We start from the raw sequence: 21,649 nt of genomic DNA on the forward strand, positions 1-21,649 counted from the left end.
ATCAATTCCTCCTTTAATAAAAATAATAATTATTGTCTGAGTATTTGTTTTTACTGCCTGGAAGACAGTGGTGCTATAGTGAAGTGATTTTAGTTTTTCTTCCTTTTTTGACAAACAATTCCTGTTAAGTGTGCTCTCTATAATTAGAATTTCTATTTGTGAATGTCAGGTCACTAAAATAACATAATAAGAACATTCTGGCAATAAAATACATCAAATAGAAGAAAGCATGGGCATATTTATATGCACTGCTGATTGAAGGGTGATACCAACATGCTGTATTATACTGCAATTTCCCCTCTGTGTTGGTGGACTAGTGTCACATTTCTTGAAAGCAGACAAAGCTGGCAGTGGGTTGTTTTTGTTCTTTGAGGTACTGTAAATATTAACTTTTTAAAAGATAAATAATGAGTTTTTCAGCTTGAAATTGATTTATTTTATTATAATAATAAATAAAACAATACTGAATTGCAATAATTAATTATTTCTTCCTTAAGCTGACAGCATCTGGGTTTCTGGAAGTAAACAGATGGTCTTAGTTAGCTGAAGGTTGTTAAGGTCACGTACTTGATTTATGCCTACTGCTTAGCTTCATTAGAAAGTGTGTTATGTGTTACGATGGAGGGCAAAGGCATCCACTGAGAAGCAGTTGCATTCTCTTGTTTGAGAGTTTGTGGGCTATGCAATATTCATAACTCGTGAAATAATTTATAAAAGTGTTTATATATTGCAAGGGTCAGACAAACCTAGGATGTAGGTAATCAATGATCCTGTGAACCTCATCCTTTAAGAGGAATGGTTCCAAGTAAGAAAAGTCAACTCTTTTGATTTGTCAATCAAATTAAAAAACATAAAAAACCCCTGGGGCCAAACTTCCTAAACTTTTATTTTCCTATCAGATCCTTCATGCTTGCATTTCTGTTGTTCAGTTTTGACTGCTGGTATGCACCTGTATATTTAGAGGAGAGAATAAAACTCTTCCAATGGAATATCTTCTTTGGTGCCGTCTTTTGTCGTGCAGTTTAAGCAGTTAATGTTAAGTTTATTTAAGCAGTTGTCATGACAAATTCAGATGAACAGTTCTCTGTCAGCTCTGCTTTTCTCTTCAACTACTTTTAATTTCAGAGCACTTGGTAATACTTGGCTGGACAGCCAGGGATATGGGGTGGGGTTGTGACTTGGGGCTGTGATAACAGTGTGTAATAGAGAGTGATTCAACCTCTCCAGGTGGAGTTGGTGAACATTGGAGGAACTGACATCGTTGATGGAAATCACAAGCTGACTCTGGGGCTGCTGTGGAGCATTATCTTGCACTGGCAGGTGAGAGGCTGCTGTGAGATCTCTTCCTTTCCAGGAATCATGTACATTGTTCTGCTGCGATTCTCACAAACCTTCCCAGGCTCCTGGTGGCAGAAAATACTGCTTCTATTTTGGGCTGGTAAATAAAGGCAGGCCAGTATTTGGTTCCTGCTCGAAGTCTATTGGCTGCCTCCCATGATCTGTGTTCTCGTATGTGCCCAGTTGTGCTCAGCCGCTCAGTTTAGTTCCTGCTGGTGTGAATTGCAGAGAGGCTTTTTGGGCTGCAGCACTGTATTTCTTTTCCTTCCTCAAAGGCTTGAGACAGGTAGTGTTTTACTGTTTAGGTAGCTGTGTTTGTCTTGCATTTTACAGCTGCTTCGTAGGTTTGTTAGTCTCATAGTCTGAATTGATCCTGGTTTATCCGAGTATCTGGGAATATAATTGAATTAACTTTCAGGGACTTTGGTAGATGTGTATAACTAGTACCCAAACAACAAACTACTTTCGTTGGATGAGCAGATAGCCTCTTCTTGCAGAAAACCTGTACAAGCTGTATTTTTGGAGTTTGTTTACTGGTTGTACCACAGCAAGAGGCAATGGGGAGTATTATTCCCTATGCTTAAAGCAGACAGCACCAAGGAGACTGGGAGGATCATAATGTAAGAGTAATGTGTTATTATTACACGAAGCATCACTGGTTCTTGTGATCAGTAGAGGGCAAAAATGGCCTGAAGACTGCTATTCCCAAATTCCTCCAAATGTGAGGAATTGGAGTTTGAGTCATAGCTTTTCATGGAGTAGCCCCTTCCATGATTTGTGAAGTAATTTGGTTTTGTCAGGAGGAAAAGTGAGGCATGTTTGTAAGGTGTAGTTGTTGTTGTCTTGCAGGTGAAGGATGTCATGAAGAACATCATGTCAGATTTGCAGCAGACCAACAGTGAGAAGATACTGCTGAGCTGGGTTCGGCAGTCCACCAGACCTTACAGTCAGGTCAACGTTTTGAACTTCACCACGAGCTGGGCTGACGGACTTGCCTTTAATGCTGTGATTCACAGACACAAGTAAGTGGCAAACAGCTTACCTTTGACCTAGCGAAGTAAACAGCTTCTTTTCTGTGTCTTCATGATTGAGCATTTGACAGCTTCTAGCCTATTTCAGTGATTCATTGTCCAGGTTTTTTGTTTGTCTTTTTTTTTTTTGTGGTAACAATAGCAGAGGTGGAACATTGCCAGAGCCTTGCAAAGGCTGAAGCTGAGGCAGGAGTGTAACACTGAGTTCCTGCACATGCACAAACACTTGCTAATTGGAGTGGATTTACATCCCACTTGGTATCCATTTCACAGTGAATATATTGGAAGGGGGAGCTGACCATCTCCTTCACCTGTACTTCCTTCCTTCTACTTGCCCTTCTCTGCAAATAGAAACATTTCTTCCGTTGCAGATTGCCATATAATTTCAATAAGAAGATACAGAAGCTTCAAAATGAAGGAATGAGAGACTACTGCTTTTCTTGTGGTTTTTAATGTATCTTGCTTGAAAGACAAGTGTATGCAGTTCTTTCAGGAGAACTGTGGGGCAGAATTTCAAAGGGTAATAGAACACTTCAGGTATCTAGAGTATCCTTTAGTTTGTTCATTATACTTTATAAGGAATAGCATTAAAGTTTCTTGCAGAGATCTTTTGTGTTCTTTCTGATTTTTGCAGAACTCTTCAGATGTTTAAATAAATCATCATTTCAGATTCTATTAACATAGCATACGTTTTTTTCTTCCTTTTTAAAACTTTCTTCTTTGAGATATACTGGGCAATCTAATCCAGTGTCTCTTTAAAGAAGTCAGCTCATTGCTCTGCTAGGTCTGACTGTTCTTACCCATAAATAACCATTTTCATGTGGAAATGGTATAATAATTTCTAGAATTTACCCAGACCTTCTGGTCACCAGGTATTTGACACAGCAAATGCTTTACAAACATTCATATTTACACCCAGCAGATGCAAAGTGTTTGCAGAACATACATTCACTTTGGGCTTTCTCTGAAGTGTCCATTTGACCTGTGGTAACTGCAATAGGCTCTGTCCCAGGCTCTCTGGCTTCAGCCAGGTCTGCCCTGGCATACCTCTGCGTCTTGTGGACTAGAGCTGGCACGTGTTCAGCCTGCATGGGTGTGTGAGGAGGGCCAGCACCACACTGAGGACTTCTGCAAGTTTAGAAGGACTGCTATGCAAGGACAGAGCAGTCCTTTGACTACCAAACACCTCGCTGGAATTCATCACAAGTATTACTAAGTCCCTCCCCTGGGTGATGTGAGCAGCTGTGGTCATTTTCCTACCAGCACAACTGGCTGTAGTGGCCTTGCTCTGCTGCTGAATGTGTGAAGCTTTGTGATGGAGTGTGTGCCTGTGTGCCTGCTTTAGACACAAATGAAACCTGGGTGACCTGAGAGAAGTAGAAAAATTAGTTTTAGGCTGTTGTCCTTTTTGTTATGACTATGGTCTTAGGTTTGCAGGATCTGAAGTCTGTGAGCTCTGCCCTTTTCAGAGCACTGTTAAGTACCAAAAGCCCCAGCTGAAAGCTTTGACTGAATAATTGTGCTTTCCTGTGACTCCCTAAAATCTGGCTCTGAGCCTTTTATTCCCTATTCCTTGGAGCCTGACAGCTGCTGGCATGTCAGAATTCAGCTTTGTTGTCCCTGGGCACAAGTCCTTTAGTCAGAGAAGCACCATTTCCCCCATACTTTTAAGAAATCTTGAGCTAGGTTTTGCTTTCCAGCTTTGAAGGAGAGACTTTAAAGCATTTGCAAATAATAAGAGGATTGGGGCAGGTTGCAGAAGCAATAGGACAACAAAGCTATTAAATTTACCCAGACAGTAGTGCTTCCTACTTAAGGGGCATTTTTCAGTATTGCTTTTTTATTTTAGTTTAACATGGCACTGAAAAGAGGAGAATAGAATCTTCATGGCATCCAATTAAGAAATTTAATATCTTTCTTTTCTCTTTATGTATCTGTCAACAATTGTTAGTTGTACTACCTCTTGACTAAAATATCTAATAACTTTGTAAAACCTGCAGCATGTAAGTAACCTATTAGCTCATATAATTTTATTAGCATTTTACTGTACTTGTTTCTTTCATTAACTAATATTAGCTTAGTTCCTCTTTGAATTGAATTCTGCTTTTTGGTTTGATTTTCTCCCTCTTAGGTAAGTACCTGGTTGTGATTTATTAAAACCATTGTTTTCAAAGTCCATGTCTACTATCCATGCTTATTCTTACACGTATCTGTGGTTATCCTTGTTGCTTTTGCATGGATGTACAGTATTCCATGAGCTTCTCTGTATGACTTTGTTCCTGCTCACCCTGCTTTCTTCTGGCTTTTTTCTTCTTAGACTATTGGCTTAGGGACTTCCTGTTTCACAAAGGTAATGACTTGACAGATTTTAAAGGGTACTCTTAAGTCAATTTACAACTGAATCAAATATTAAAAGAGTTGAAGGCCAGCCCATCTCTTCCTCCCCAAGTTCTATAAAGTACAGAATCAATAGCAGTGTCTTGATGAGAAGGCGCACTCTTGCAGGAGAATGGAAGGTGTTTTAATGGCTCTGGAGCTGTGCTGCTGCAGCACTGGCTGATCATGCCCCAGAGGGGTAGGTCCTGCTAGGAATGGGCCCTGTTTGCTCCCTGTGCTTCCTGTTGTGTGCTCTGCTCTTTCCCCTTGAGGCCCCAGGAATGTGTTTGGGTGCACAGCTGGACTGGACATTGGGTTAACACTGATCTTAGATGAAGGCTGCTGACACTGCAAATTGATCAGCTCCTTGGCCTGAATTGCACTGGGACTCATGAGCACTTGTGATGGGGTGTTTTCTTGTAGGCTGGTTTTTGTTACTGGGGGAAAGAGACCATGGGGGGAAGATGGAGTGAGTGGGATAGAGACCACTGTTTCTCCTGACTGTGATGGCCTGGGGTAGTCACCGAGCCACATCACAAGTTTGGAATGAGGTTTTCCAGGAACAGAGTGACTCTTGATTACCCAGCAGTGCCTGATGCAGAAAATGTGTAGTAACAGTAGTGCTGTAAAAGAAATAGTTGAGGAGAACTGGTTCTGGGATAAATTTTAAACAAAGCTGATGTGTTCTTGCGAATGGTATTTGATCTCCTGTTGCAGTCAGTGACTTTGTTTAGGGCACAGAATGGAAGGTGAGTGTTGCTGTGGGTGTGCAGTCAGTTAATTTGTGATTGTTAGATTCTCACTAGTAAGTGAGAATCATGCTTTTTTTTTGCATTTATGTGTATGCACTTATGTTGGTATTTGGTATATATGTGTATGGATATATTATTTGGGTAGCTACTTTCATATGCATAGCTTGATATTCTGCATGATATGAAATTTTCTTATGGATAAAATTTTCCTTTATCCTTGTTTTGCTTTCACTTTTAGACCTGAGCTGTTCAGCTGGGATAAAGTTACAAAGATGTCTGCGGTTGAGAGACTGGAAAATGCTTTCAACATAGCCAAGAACCACTTGGGAATAGAGAAACTGTTGGATCCTGAAGGTGGGATACAGTGATTTTACTTGACAAGAAGCTTTTTTTGAGATCTCTTAAATTTCTTCTATTGATACTAAGCATGGATAACAATTCCATCAGCTTTGTGCAATGCTATTTAATTTCAAGCCCTTCAATTTGGATTTAAACAAATAGCATTTTTAGGGTAAGGGTCTGGATGTAGATGTGTAGGCTTTGGCATTTTGAATATTAAGGTTTGGGTTGAGTTTCCATCCAGAGACTGTATAAGGAAGGTGAAGTTGGTACGCTGGTTTTATTTGACTACTTTTAGATACGAATTGTGCTGCAAGGGTCTGTGCTTTTCAGGTGCAGTAGTGCATTCTATAGAATGGGGTGTTTTAAGAGCTCATAATTTATTGTTCTTTACACTTACATTGAGTAGCAGTAGCTACCTAGGAATGCTTGCCAGGAAACTTTTACAGCTCCTTTTTAAAATACTGACCTGTTGCTCTGCTTTGCAGTGAGCCTCCAAAGATTCATTCTGTAAGACAAGCCCTCAAACTTCAAGCACCACCTTCTTATGAAAAAAAAAAACCCCAATATTAACTGAATAGGTGCTGTTCATAACCCAAGAGAAGTGAACTTGACTTGATGAAACTTCCCAGTGTGGAAAATGAGAAAATTACTTAGCAATGGGAAGGGAGATAGAGCCTAGGTGGAAATGTTTGTGTATGTAGGATACTTAGGATACTGTCCTTGAAGTACATTTCTGCTTGGGAGATACTTCAGAACAATTTTCCCCAAACAGATTTTATTCCTTAGCAACCTCAAATTGGGGTTACTTCAAAAAAATCAAGATTTTTAATGTGAATTCACTTTCAAATGTAGAAAATTTATTTCTAAATTTTTTTTCTCCTTCATGCTGCTTTTAATGTATGTCAAACCCGGTCTTTAAGTTTAAAGCTTATGAAAGGCTGTTTAACAGGAGAATATGTGAATTTTTACCTGTGTTCTATGTAATGATTTAAAAATTATCTTAATTTATTTTCCCCATGTTTTATCTTTTTGATGCAGATGTTGCTGTACAGCTTCCTGACAAAAAGTCCATTATTATGTATTTAACATCTTTGTTTGAGGTCCTTCCTAAGCAAGTTACAATGGAGGATATTCGGGAGGTGGAAACCCTTCCAAGGAGGTACAAGCAGGAATGTGAGGATGGAGAATTCAGCGTGCAGCAGGTGTGTTTGTCATTAAAGCCATTCTTTTCTTGAGTTGTAATTTTAGCTGATCTTCATGTTTGTCATTTATCTCTGGAACCTGCCTTCTGTCCTGGGCAACACAACCGGAAAAACACAAAAAATCAAAGCAACTTCTTTGTCATTAACTTCAGTCTTTCTGTCTCCTTTTACTCTTCTGAAACGTACATAATATACTGAGGTATAAAGTTCCATTTGTGTTATGCTGCCTTTTTTTTCTTTTTTTTTTGCTTCTCTGTTTCATACATCTCGATCAGCTGAAGAGGGTGGTCCAGAATCTTTAACTGAATTTGCCATGAAACTTGTAGTGGTTAGTGGTAGTGATGAGATTTTGGTTGGTTTTGATTCACTGTTGACAACAGAGCAAGATTAAAGTTGTATTTTCTATCCAGGTTCTTTACTAATGAACTTGCATTTTAAAGTAGGGACTTTTGCCTTTCTCATTAAAATGTATGCAACAATTATTTGTAACATTTTATGAAAGATTGAAAGAGATCTTAGTTGTTCTGTTTTTAATACCATTTGGGAGGGCATCTTTTGTGCACTTCTAAGATATCTCTTCCCTCTTGGCTGCCTAGACTGTAGCACTTGAAGAAGACCAGGACAGTTCTAGAGCAGAGACTCCCAGCACAGTGACAGAAGTGGATATGGACTTGGATAGCTACCAAGTTGCTCTGGAAGAAGTTCTTACATGGTTGCTGTCAGCTGAGGATGCATTTCGGGAACAGGAGGAAATATCTGGTGATGTTGAAGAAGTCAAAGAACAATTTTCCACCCATGAAGTAAGCTTCTCTCATAAATTCCTTTGTTGTGGTTTGACTTCTTTTTTTGTGTAAATAAGCTGCAGAACTTCCATTTCCTAGTCTTTATTCAAGACAAAATTTTTCTGTTTAGAAAAACCTAGAGGGAAGCATGCTTCGAAACATTAACGTATTTTTTTTTAAATCAGCCTTTGGTGGCTGATTTACTGGTGTGCATAATACAAAAGCAGTCTGATCCAGACTGAGTTGTACTTCCCTGCTGCCAAAAGCCTGGTCAGCCTTATGCTACTTGCTGTTAAATAACGATAATGCTGAAATTGATAATCATATCAATTTATTCAGTGGTCTTCCTGTGATGATTAGGATAGTTTGTTTCAGAAACATGTCTTGGTGCTTCCAAATTATTCTTTTTTTCCAAATTTTGGTTTGACTTGGTTCTAAATCTGAACAAATGTTATTGCCTGACAAATTTTGGTATTGCCAACAAATACTGCCAGAAGTTTGTCATGTTAGATGTTTTACTTTGCTCCCATGTCAGCTTACTCATAGAGTTTGAATGCTGATCAATAGGAGGATTTTTTCTTTGTGCTACAGTTTTAAAGCCAGGAAGCAAAGGAAGAGACTTTCTGGATGTACAGTAAATAAATGTTGCTAACTCATAGGGTTGTAATTGCTTTCCTTCAATTCGTTTTAGATGTTGTTTTAGGTTCTGTTGGCCATAAGTAGACTTCTGTTTCATGTGCTTGGTGTGTTTGTTTGAAGGCTTTCTTCTCCCAAACAGATCTTTCACTGAGGTGCTCAGCTTTTTTTCCTCTGTTTTACTGGATCCAGGCTTTTTGTAGCCCATGGAAAATCTTGTGTCAAGGAAAGGAACAGGTCTGCCATCCTCATGCATTTGGTGGTGTCAGCTCCTTCTACAGAACTGTTTCAAACAGGATAATTTTCTAGGATATTTACCAAGTCATAAACTCTGATAGGACCTCACAGTGATGTGTGTGCTTGTACCATTTCCAGGGTTTTATGATGGAACTGACTGCTCACCAGAGCAGTGTGGGCAATGTTCTGCAGGCTGGAAACCAACTGGTGGCCCAGGGAAATCTGTCACCTGAAGAAGAGTTTGAGATCCAGGAGCAAATGCTGCTGCTGAACTCGCGTTGGGAGGAGCTCAGGGTGGAGAGCATGGACAGGCAGTCCCGGTGAGTTCATGGCACATAACCTCTTCCAGAGGTTCAGGACTGACCTCTGGTGCTTGCTGGGTCTTGGAGAATTTGGTTTGCATCTGTTTGTAAGACTTTTTTTTAGAATTAACATTTCAGTTTTTGACACAAAATCCACCTTAATTTCTAAGGTGAAACAAAAGGAATGAGGATGACTGATTGGAAGTCTTTTTTTGTCATTATGTAAAGTATTTGTGTGAATTGTTATGTAGATGTGCCAGACTAAATACATGGTATTTAAATGCAGTGATTGCATAAACTACTTAAACAATATTAGAAACACAGTTAAGTTTCTCAATAAAGAGTATAGTGCATGTGGATATCTGTGGGTATTTACATAACTAAAAACCTTTCAGAAGAATTTTTTCCTACATATGGGTTACCAAGGTAAGAGCTACACATCAAGGGAGAAACTGCAACTTTGTTGTGACTTTCAGTAGTGGCTTTATTAGCAGCAAACCCCCACTGCAAGATACAATCCCTGATATAAATGACGTAGTTCATGAACATTTTTTTATTGAGAAGGAAAACAAGGATACTTATCTGTGTTCCTTAGCTTAATGGTGAAAATTTTATTTGATGGTAGGTAACAGTTTTATGTATGGCCTTGCTTCTTTCCTATATGAACTAGAGTTGAGTTCCTTTCCTCAGGAAAGCTGTGTCTGAAGTAACTCTGTGCTTCCCCCTGCAGCCTGCATGACATGCTGATGGAGCTCCAGAAGCAGCAGTTGCAGCAGCTGTCTGACTGGCTCACAGTCACAGAAGAGCGCATTCAGAAGATGGAATCTCAGCTCCTAGCGGAAGATTTGGAGTCACTTCAAAAACAGCTGGAAGAACATAAGGTAAACCTTTTGCCTGTTATAATATGTATAGGAGAAGTATTTGGAAGATGTGTACATTGGTGGATTCCTTGAGTGAGAAACCTGATTGTGTCAGAAGTCATCTACATTTGGGGTTTGGAAAAGGATGATGATTGTGTAGAAAGGAGTTAGAAACCTTAAGCTTCACTTTAGCGCTGCTGACTAGTAGGAATTATTATATTTTCTTCATGCAGAAAATGAAACCTTTAGGGAAAATTGTTACCCTTACTTTGTGCAGAGAATAAGGCCTCTCTGGGTAAACTCTTGGTGTGAGGAACAGTATGAAAGGTACTGTGAACAGACTTGCCCTTAAGAACTGGCAGGCATTGTTAAAGCCTGCTTGAGACTTGCACATTAAAATAATGTGCGAGTTAAAACAATCGGGGCCTTCCAAGTCACTGATTCCAGTCTCTGCGTTTACAGGGATTGCATCCTAAGAGAGTGCTTAGACACTGCTTTCTCAGGTGTGCAATATTTTGGAAGTGTTTTTTCTCTCAACTGAGTTTTTTGGGTGCAAATCCAGCCTTTCTATCCTGCAAAGTTTTTGTGAAGGAGAACGATGTCCTTTTGATATTTGTCGTGGTGCAGCTTTAGTTTTCATGCTCACTGCTGAGGTTTGACCTTCTCCCCAGCATGGGACATACCTCACAGAACAAGAACACTGGAGTATTTTTAGTCTGTGTAGTTTCCTGTCCCACATTTGCATTCTTTCCTTTGTTTTCAAAGTCTGGGGAGTTTGAGCCGTGTGTTTCATAGGATGTGCTGGGATAAAAAGTGATATTTACAGTACTGTAAAGGTGTGTTGATCTTGCAGAGATATTTGGTAGTAGGCTTTAACCATTGAATCTATTCTTATAGAAGTTGCATGAATATTTAAATCCACAGATTGTTTTAAACTAATCAGAACTGCACATTTTCTGCACTTTTCAACTATTTTCTTAGTAGCATCATGATCAGTTATTGCACTGTTGATAGTTTTGAAATTATGTTGTCAGCTGTTGAAAAATGAGTGTCCTTAAAGATTTTTGTTTGGCATGGCCTGTGTCGTTGCTTGTTAACAATAGCAGCCCTGTGTAGAAACACTTAAGCTCTCCCCTGTATAACATCAGACATATGGAAAGGCAATGCAGTTGTCATGGGATTCTCCTAGTCAAGTATGGGGCATCCTACTTAAAGCACTCCATCTTTTACAGCATTTTAACAGAATGGTTTTGGGTTCATTTCTAGCAGCCTTTTGCTTACAATTTTTAAATTGTGCAGTGATTCCCAGTGGTAAAACTTGTCTTTAGCTGTTGAATCTGAAATACCAAAGTTCCTTTGCCACAGCAGCTGTGATAGTCACTGTGGCCAAAACAGCAGATTAGCAAACGTGTTCAAAGTTGGTAACCTCTGATTTGTTCTTGTAGAGCCTGCAGAGTGACCTAGAGGCAGAACAGGTGAAGGTCAACTCCCTGACACACATGGTGGTCATTGTTGATGAAAGCAGTGGGGAAAGTGCAACAGCTATTCTGGAGGAACAGTTGCAGGTAAATTAGAGCCCTCTTTTTAAAACTGTAGTATTAGATACTCTATACATTCACATGTAATTGTTAATCAATGTTTTTGTGTTTAAAGACAATTTATCTTAGAAAGTAATTTAAAATAACATTTTCTTTAGGAGCAATAATAACTTAAAGAATTATTAAATCACCTTAAGCTAAAATCTGCAAAAGTGCTTTGGTGACTTTCAAGCTGTTTGCATTCCCAATTACTCAGGTAATTTGGTAGTGTATCCTTTCAGCAGTTTAATTAAATGGGAAGATGCATAGTACAACTCTTATTTCATGTAAGTTATTTTCCTTAGAAAGTTAAAATCTGATAGGAGAAATACTTGAAGACATGAACGCAATTAATCTAGAGAATATCATAGGAAGTGTTTTCCTGTCACTTAGGACTGTAACCTGAAGTACAGCGAGTACATGAGACAATTTTTTTCAAACAGGTTTTGTGCTACTTCATTCTTCCTTTTTAAGTTAATCAAATAGCTCAAAGACTTGAGCAAAACCAGTGTAGGCCATATGTGAATGTTTTTGAAAGTGTTAATTTCCAGCTCTGTGCAATACAGCAATATCAGTAATGGACTGGGAAGTATTTGCATTAGAAATCCCACTTTTGAATATCTGGCTTTGGAGTTTCTTTGTGGTGTTCTTGATGGTTCCTGAGTGTTTTGTGCTTTTGTAGAGGCTCGGTGAGCGGTGGACAGCAGTTTGCCGTTGGACTGAGGATCGGCGGGTCAAGCTGCAAGAAATTCAGCTTTTATGGCAGGAGCTGCTGGAAGAGCAGGTGAGTCCAGTTTCTCAGAGTGACTGGTTGATTTGTGGAGGGGAAAAAACCAAACTGAAAAAGGCCAAACAGTCAAAGTTCTGACTAGGATTGAACAACTCATGGAAAAGAAACCTAGAAAGCCTAGAATTTTTTGTTTGGATTCCCAGTGTTTTTTGAGGACGGGAGTAACTCTGAAGTGCAAGAGAAGTATTTTTCCAAAGTTTGAGAATAGAAGTTTATAGCTCCTTATAAAATAATTACCAAGGCATCTTGCAAAATGGTCAAGAACTGGGAATATCTGTGCCCTGTTTTCTATACTTAGAAAATTCATTGTCATTTTCCTAGCTGATAGTTTGGTAATTACAGAAATCTTCCTAATTATCGTACTTCCTAATATGTGCTTCCAACATGGACACGTATACACAATTGTGCAATACTGATGTGTTTTCTTGCTTTGGTATCACATATTTTACATATAAAATGCTGCTCAAACACAAGTAACTGATGGCATAAAAATATGGTAACACAACTACATGTGCTGTTTGTATGCCTAGAACTAGAGCTTGTTTCGTTTTTCAGCTTAAAATATTTTGGTTTTTTCTCTGAAGATTTTACTGAAATTGTTTTTTCTTAAACAATGATATTTATCACTGTAAGCTATTGTTTAAACATGGCAGTACTCAGAGATTTAGACATTTGGAAGAAGTAGAACAGTGCTGGTATAGCTGTTATCAGCTGCAGCCTGGTTTCTTTGACAAGGTTGTTTTGTCTGCATTCTTTGGGGCTGCATGTGTGTTTCTCCCTTACCCCTTCCACATCTGTTTGTAGTATATTGGTACACTGAATTTGTAGCTCATGTAACCTTGTTGTTAATAGGGACCCAAGGTTAAGATTCTGGTTTATTCCATGCCAAGTATGTTTATATACGTTTCTTTAAAGTAATGCGTTGTCACTTGTGTGTGTGTATCCAGAAAATTGTGTGCTAATGTTTTCTGGCAACTCTTGGGCATGGTAACTCAGATTTGAGAAATAAGGATTCCTCCAAAATCCTTGCTGTGTGTGGTCAAGGTATAGACTTCAAGTGCTCTTAGTTTTGATGACTCTGTCATTGTGTCAACATGTTTCTGTCCTCTCCTACCCTTACATTTGTTTGGGGACCACTCATTGACCATAACAATACTTTTGAAAGTGCCATATTCTATTGGAGTTGAACATTTGAACTCAGATTTTTAATTTGTGTGTAGCTATGTTGCTCTGTAAAAGTGAAGCAATCAGTATGCTTAATGTAGAATGTCAGATAGCAAATAAGGAGGAAATAGAAGTTTGTTTTAGATGGTTTAGATGAACTTTTTTGTACTCATTTACCTGAACAATGCGTTTATTACTAACAGGTTTGAATTACAAATCCACAAGAATGATCAAGTTACTTACAAGCATTACAGTCTGAAACTACTTAAAAATTGAATACAAACACTGATAACACAAAAGTAACTAAAACACTTCGTTGACAAGCATTTCCTATTTTGCCCAACCACATGGAGAGACGAGCAACAGTGATGCATCAGCCTTTTTGTGGCTGCCTAGAAAGCTTTTGTACACCACATTTTCAAGTCAACACAATCCTTACCACTCAGGAAACAAATTCCTCAATCAGTGCCAGAGACTTCTTAGCACTGTGGTAATTATGTTTCAGTTTACTAGGGAGAGTTATCTTTGACTGCTGATTTAGCAGAAATTAACTGAACACATGAAGGGTTTTTGAGCTCCTCTTATGCAGAAAATATGTTGGCTGGGGTGCCAGCACGATTTTTCCAGAGAATGTGTGGTGTTATAATTCTTCTTTTCTCACCGCCTTGTGGCATTTCAACCACCATCATATTTTCTGTCTGTAGATTTTGCATATTACTTTACATTGGGAATGTAAGCTGCCTTAGCCCTGTGGCCCAAAGTTGCTGTAGTAAGTTCTGGGACAATGCCAGAAATATACAGCTAGGGTGGGGAACCTATGGCTGCTGTAAAGTGTGTTGTTCAAAGAACAAAAAGGTCTGTCTTGCTGTGTGATTTGTTTTTTAAGAGAGGAGCAGCAGTACACCAATGGCTGGGCAACTGAGATTGATGAGACATGGGCATTCTAGTCCATGGAGATTGCTGTCTAGCAGCAGCATTATGTGGGAACATAATACAGAATACTTAAAATCCTTCCTGGTACTTGTGCCAGTTATTGCTGGTGTTACTACAGGAGTTCTGTGTGACTGAACAGAAGTGGGACCCAGGACAGGTTTCCTAGAAAAAACAGTGGAAAAAATTAAAGGTCTCCAAGTTAGAACTATTCAGAGCAGACCACTCCAGCTTGCAGTAGTTAACGAAATAGGATTTGCTGAAGTTATTTTGCAATTGAAGGTAGGTACCACAAACAGGGAGGTGATTAATTAGTCACCTAGTCAGACTAATTATCTGAGTCTTTGATCAACTGCCTGGACTAAAAGAAATATGAATTACCAGTGGTGTCACTTCTGTGAGAAAATATTTGTAACAGCTGTGTTTGAGGCAGAGAGGAAGAAGGGTGGAAAACAAAAGAACACATACATGCCATTTTGATATATTCTAATATGATTCATAAATCCTGTGTTAGCTTTATGGTGGATATCTGTTTGCTATATAAATAACTTTGGGGGAGCTGTGCTCTGATACATGAGAAATGGTTTTGTTGAAATTGTTTCACTGGAAGCGTTACTTCCCTAATCTGATATTTTTGTCCTCTTATGTGTACTATTTTTGTTAAAGTCAACTGAAATTCCAGCATAAGAAGACTGCAGAACTTTGCTTTTAATGCAAAGATTTTAAAGAAGCAATTGTCAATGGCTTTTGACAGTCTTGGTATTTTCTTATAATATTTTTCCTATGATCTGCAGTGCTTATTGAAAGCTTGGTTGACTGAGAAAGAAGAGGCTTTGAGTAAGGTCCAGACCAGCAGCTTTAAAGATCAAACAGACCTGAGTGTGAATGTTCGAAAACTAGCGGTGAGTACTGATATCCTGCTTTATCTTATCAAATCTTGTAGACTAGATGAGTGGCAAATTACTAGTTTGACCCTGATAGGAGCTGTGAATGCATGATGCATTAGAAGCCAGGCCAACATTCTCTCCTTGCCAGATTCTTGAACTTGAATTTAAAAAATATGTACTACTTACTCCATGGCCGTTCCATGTTGGTGTGCCAAACTCTGAAACAGCTATCCCAGATTTTTGAGAGGGTTTGGATGTTATTGCAGGCCACCAGTCAGCTGTGCTTTCCAAAGTACAGATTTGTGGTGTGTGTTCTTCTTTATGTCATTGGAGCAGCTTGTACCTGAACTAATCATTTGTAACTGTTACTGAAGAGATACTGCTGGTTCCTCTAGGATATCTTTCAAGGATGTACTCTTTAAAAATAGTGTCTGTTAGTGCTTTTTTTACACAAAAGAACTGTTCATCTGGCTCAGATAGTGCATCTTTCACCCTGTCACCACCCTTTCAACCCCCTTTGCCTCTAGCCGTGGAATTAAAGCTTAGGGGAAGTAGAATACTTGATGTCATATTTAAATCTTTTCTTTTAACTACAGATTTTAAAAGAGGACATGGGTATGAAACGACAAACACTAGACCAGCTGAATGAACTAGGTCAGGATGTGGCCCAAATCCTTGGGAATGGCAAAGCATCTAGTAAAATTGATCAGGATCAAGAAGAGCTAACTCAGAGGTGGGACAGTTTGGTTCAGAAGCTAGAGGATTACTCTAACCAGGTATTTACAAGGCTTTACTACTTTTTAGCTTTTCTTATGACTGTATGTATGCAAACTTCACTGTGTCCACAAAATTATCCAGGCATCAGGCTAGAGAGGTAGGGGAGTGCTTTTTCATGTGGGGCTGACAAAGCTGCCTGCGTTTTTGCTCTCCAAAAGCCCAAGTTGTTAACCTGTCTAGTACTATTACTCCTTTCTCACACAGATTAAACTTCATTTTTCTGATGAGTAAAGCAGGCTTGCCATGTATTTATCAGTCAATGCAAATGACTTTAAACATTATAAGAGTACTGAGACTGGATTAAATCTGATACTAAAAGAAAACAAAGGCAGAACCCAAACCCCAGAATAGATAAATAAATGGGAGTCATACAAGTATTTATGCTCTGTGAGTATGATTTCACATCTGTTGAAAATAGAGTAGTTGTTTGTTTGACATGTAGTGATGATAGCCAAGTTGAATTGTTCAATGTTTATTTTAGTATTTTGAGTGCTTGGTAATGTTTTATTTAGACAGAACTCCTACTGGATTCTGTGAGAGTTTTATTTGACAGCTTTATAACTCATATGTACTTTTTTTGGTGATATTAATATGTTATGGTGAAAACCATGGCTCATGATCCATTTAGTGTATCGTGAATGAGTTGTGCAGTCTGGGTAGGGGTTCACTTGAGCCATGTGGCTTTAATTTGTTCTTATGTTTGAGTCAACGCACTAGAGAATGCCAGTTCCTGTCTCTATCCTTTCACTCCCCTTAAATATCAAACACATACTTAGAACTTACAGGTTGAAGCTCCTGGGACTTAGCTTATAACCTGATAAAGAGCATGGGAGGTTTCTATTGACTTGAGTGAGTTTTTAGGTCAAATTCACTGTGTATCAGCTTTTTATGAGATCTAGGCTTTATTTTGTGGAGTAAGAGTACAAATGTAAAATTGCTCTTAATAAACTCCAAATACCTCTGTTCTTTTTGTGAAGAAATTAGGAAAGAAAATACATACAATGCTCCTTTTCTTAATTTTAGTTCTTGGACTGGCATGTTTCTAGTTGAACTGAGAATTTTGAGGCTTGGTTCCCATCTGTAAAATGAGAATAATCATCTTTTTCTCTGGAGTGTATCTATGATAAAGATGCCTCGTGACAGCTCAGTGTGGTCATTTGTGGGAGTGAATGAACAGGTTTTTTGACTGAATAAAAGAAAATAAGAAAAAACAACTCAGCTTGTGTAAAAATGGCACACAATCCTTGCCCTTAATTATTTTGTACAGGTAACTCAAGCTGTAGGAAGCGTAGGAATGTCACAGGTTTCACAGAAGACTGCTGCAGAAACATCATTGAAGAAACAGGTAGTGGTTGAACAGTCCAGACAGGAGTTGCCCCCACCGCCACTCCCAAAGAAAAGGCAAATTCCAGGGGACAGTGAAGCAAAGAAAAAGTAAGTATATGTCACTGCAAGTTTCCCTTGCTCATTGGATATTACAGAGACTGTCTTGACTGTCTTGACTTTTGATCCTTCTTTTATGCAAGTAAGTAGTACTTAAGTTACAGTTGTGAGGATGGGCTTGGGGGCTTGACTAGATTATCTTCAGTAGTCTCTTCTAACCCTAAAAATTGTGATTCTTTGAATGGGAATGGAATGTTATATACAGCCTTATTTTCAGAGCAGCAGAAAACCTGTAGCTTCCATTTATTTCAAAGGAAAAAAGGGTGTTTTATTTTTCACAGAAGCAAGTCTTTAGTCCTTTGTACCTCAGCTCCTTTGCTGACAAGACAGAATTATATTTACTTTCTTTAGGAAAAACATCTTCTCATCTTTACTTAAGAGGTGGTATAAAAGTGTCAAGCATTTTGATTGATTTATTATTTATTTCTAATCTTCATAAATATATGAGAAAAATGAGAGAAACAGCACAAAAAAAGAAGCTCAGAAACATTTCCCATCTCTCTTGTATTTAGTAATAAGAATAATGTTACACTGATGTCTCCTTTGACTAGTATTTCTGGAGTGGCTGGCTCATTTGCATATATAGACTCAGAATCATCTGTGCTGGAAGGGACCTTAAAGATCTCATTCCAACCTCCCTGCTATGGACAGGGACACCTTCCACTAACCCAGGTTGTTTGGAGCCTTATTCAACCTGGTCTGATAGGCTTCTAGGGATGGAGCATCCACAGCTTCTCTGGATAGCCTGTTCCAGTATCCCACCACCCTCATAGTGAAGAATTTCTTCCTTATATGTGATCTAAATATACTCTCTTTCAATATAAAAAGTTACTCCTTGTCCTATCAATACACTTGCCCATAGAGTCCCTCTCTGTTTTACTTGTAGCGCCTCTTCAGGTACTGGGAGGCTGCTGCCAAGTTTTCCTGGAACCTTCTTTCCTCTTAGGCTAAACAGTGTTTAATAACTTGTGTTGAATTCTCTTTATTAAGTAGCATACACACAACTAAAGGAATTGTTTCATTATAAATTAAGAAATTAAGTGCTGTATGCAAAATGACATTTTGCTTTTTGTTCTTGACTCATATAATGAGCATTTCCTTCAAGAGTCACTGGTTTAAATCTCTGTCAGGTCATTTAGAGATACAGTAGAGGCTGCATCAAGACTAGGGAGTTGCTGTGCTAGGAGATGTGCATTTGCACAATGAAGAAGAGTTTTTTGTTCCTTTTTTCTGGAGGAGGAATGGAGGTTTGAAGGGGTGAGGAACATGCCCAAACCCACTTGGGGAGTCTGGTCAGACCCTTTGAGCTCTGCTGGGGGTGGTGTGTTCATCTGGGTGCACCAGGGTGGTAAAGCAGTCAGCAAGTATCTGTCCTTTCTCTGTGTCTCATGAGTTACAGAAACTGTTTTAAATTTTTAAAGCAAAAGTGATTTTTCTGTCATCTATTTTCCTAGAGTTCAAACTGCAGTAAAACCAGGGGTAGTAAAAATAGTTCATAAACTTTCTGATGCTTTTGCGTGTTTCCATTTAATTATCTTGAAACCAAGAAATGTCCAGTAAATAGAATTTTGCCATTTTTCCCATGGAAGCTTTGAGTGCTTGACAACAGCATTTATTGGGGTGCTGTTACTCCGTGTTAGGATTCACCTGTTAAGTAATGTAATTGTAATACAACCTGACTTGTGGTCTGTACAGTGTATCTGTCCATCTCTCAAGTTCTTTACAGTACTGGTTAATTTGAGAGTTGATAGGGGTTTTTTTTTTTTTTGGTGGTGTTAGATTGTAGCTTAGAGGTTGTAGGGGTAAGAAAGTTGAGTATAGATGTGTCCACTGTAGACAAAAACAGTAAGCTATAAGTTAATCTTTTGTCAGCTAAGTGTGCAAAAATGTTTGTCAGCTGCCACTGCCACTGTTAGCTTTTCCTTCAGACAAAATAGCGTTGCAGACTTCTCAAACTTAGAACTGCAATTCTTATTTGTCACATTCCTGAGGTCCAGTTTATTACTTTCAAAATACCTGGCACTGAGAGATCTATTTTGTAACTTATTAAAAGAAATGATTATAGTTTATGTGAAGCTTTGTGTGGAAAAAAAAGAAAGGAGAAATAAATTGCAACATGTATTCTCAATTTGTTTCTAAAGGCTGACAGTGTGGATATAATTTTTATTATGGTAGGCTTTTGAAAGTCTGTCTCCACCTTACTTCCTGTGAGTGGTAATATGAGGAGCATGAATTTTATGTACAGCCTTGCTGATTTGGGATCCAATGATGTGCTGAACTTTAAGACTTGATTTTTAGGAGACAGAGTGACTGAAACCAAAAAAACAAATCACTGTCTGACCTTTTAAACTAGGTTTGATGCTGAAAGTGCTGAGCTCTTGAACTGGATTTCAAAATCAAAATCTGCCATTCAGGCTGCCGACATCAAAGAGTATAAGAAGATGAGAGAGACTTCAAGCATGAAAGAAAAATTGAAGGTAAAATGGGGAGATAGAGCATGTTTCACTGAATACTCTACTTTGTATCTAAGCTGGCTGTCAGCTGGAGGTGTGAGCTGATCCCTGTGCTTTGAGGGGATTAAGTCCTTCAGTTAAATAGTTTCAGAACTGAGCATACATGGAAATCTCTGACCAGCTGGACACTTTTTTTTTTGCTGGTGTTGTTGCATAATCTACAGGAAATTTTAAAAGCATATATTACTGATGTCTCCCTTGGAGTTCTGAAAAATGTCTGTCTTCAGGATTATTATCTTTTACACTAAGTAGCATATTTTGCTTTAATGTTTCACAGTTGGAAATGGCCTTGACTGATACCATTTATATAACTTTGGTAGAGATAGGCCAGTGGGGTGCTCAGAGACCCCTTGAATCATGCTGTGACATTCCTCAAACACTGTACCACCCAGGGTCCAAAGTGGCTTGTTGTTATGACTCTTGGACATATGGTTTGCTCTATTAATTTTGGAGAAAACCTGATCATTACAGCATCTGTACAGTATTGCTGACCTGCAAGACAGACTACATGATTTTAGAGTTTTGTGGGAGCTGTGGAATAGCCATTTTATTTTCTAGTTCTTCCTTGTTAGGATTCTGCTCTTGTCTTTTTCTGGTTCTTAAGCATTCTTTGTTAGTGAAGACTTACTGGAGCTTTAGCAGGACCTCAATCTGCTTTTGAAATCAAAAACAATACTTGAAAAACTCTATAAAGAGGCTCCTCCTTAGTGCTCTTGTGGAAAATGATGCCAGTAGGAATGTTTGGAATGACAGTACTGTTGGACATAAAAACCAAAACAGCCATCCCAATATTTTATTTATAGATCTTTAAGAATGTTTATAGCTCTTTAGAAAAGAGGCTCTGAGATGAACATCAGGTTCCCATGAACAGTACTGTTTTTAAATGACTGGACTGTAAATGGATAGGACAGAGTTTGTTCTTCCCAGCTGTACAAATAAATGCTTGCTTCTGAATGTACCGTAGAAGGCTAAACCAGAGTAATGACCTTTGACATGAAGTTCAAAAAGATTTTAGTTTGGACTTACTTTATTGTAATCCCAGAGGATATTGAAGTTGTGGTTTTGTGGCCAAGGATCATCTTCGCCCTGTGGATGTATTCCACCTATTGATTCACAAAGGAATATTCACCAATATGTATAATCTGTGGGAGGAGCTTTTCCCTCTAAAAATCTTGGTAGTCACAGAGAATTTCCCTCTCCAAATCTTTGTGAAGGAGAGTAATGCTCTAGAACTTATGAGAGTGGATTACTCTCCACTGGTGGGGTGTCTTGTTGTTTGGACTTCTAGGGAACAGGCCTGTTGTTCCCTCCTGCTGGAAATCACAGTAGAAACTGTAGAAATGAAGGGGCCATTAAGAAGAAGGTCTTTTCTCCACTGATTCACATTTGATAATTACAGCTGAATTTTTGATCACAAGTGACTTATTTTAGCTGATATCCAATATCTTATTTCACACTGTGGGATCATCAAGCCTTTAAACAGTATTTTATTCCTAGTGCTATAGTACTAATTTCTCACATTCCTGGTACTTGTGAGAGGTGACTCTCCGCATTTGTTTTCTGCACAAGCAGAACTAACATGCACCTCAGAAGGTGGTGTGTCCAAGACAATGATGTGGTTTGGGTAGTAGTGGGAAAAACAGATATTGCTGGGTGAAAGAGGGAAGTCAAGGAAAATAACCCTTGCTGCCACTGTATTCTTTTGGGATT

The 21,649-nt window shown here is 38.7% G+C and overlaps 1 protein-coding gene across 4 annotated transcripts in view; it reads left to right on the forward strand.

The window, feature by feature from the left end:
• The window catches only part of UTRN (utrophin), a 343,691-nt gene that overhangs the window by 76,265 nt on the left and 245,777 nt on the right, over window positions 1-21,649 (forward strand). For all 4 annotated transcript variants that reach the window (XM_063390324.1, XM_063390322.1, XM_063390325.1 and 1 more), the window contains 13 exons: window positions 1,228-1,320; window positions 2,188-2,360; window positions 5,736-5,851; window positions 6,878-7,041; window positions 7,638-7,841; window positions 8,835-9,016; window positions 9,729-9,879; window positions 11,304-11,423; window positions 12,118-12,219; window positions 15,114-15,221; window positions 15,803-15,982; window positions 17,251-17,417; window positions 19,780-19,903. In XM_063390324.1, coding sequence (XP_063246394.1) covers window positions 1,228-1,320; window positions 2,188-2,360; window positions 5,736-5,851; window positions 6,878-7,041; window positions 7,638-7,841; window positions 8,835-9,016; window positions 9,729-9,879; window positions 11,304-11,423; window positions 12,118-12,219; window positions 15,114-15,221; window positions 15,803-15,982; window positions 17,251-17,417; window positions 19,780-19,903 — 1,884 coding nt within the window. The remainder of the gene's footprint in view (window positions 1-1,227; window positions 1,321-2,187; window positions 2,361-5,735; window positions 5,852-6,877; window positions 7,042-7,637; window positions 7,842-8,834; window positions 9,017-9,728; window positions 9,880-11,303; window positions 11,424-12,117; window positions 12,220-15,113; window positions 15,222-15,802; window positions 15,983-17,250; window positions 17,418-19,779; window positions 19,904-21,649) is intronic.

The sequence above is a fragment of the Prinia subflava genome, chromosome 2 (assembly GCF_021018805.1).
Source record: "Prinia subflava isolate CZ2003 ecotype Zambia chromosome 2, Cam_Psub_1.2, whole genome shotgun sequence".
Taxonomy (NCBI): Eukaryota; Metazoa; Chordata; class Aves; order Passeriformes; family Cisticolidae; genus Prinia; species Prinia subflava.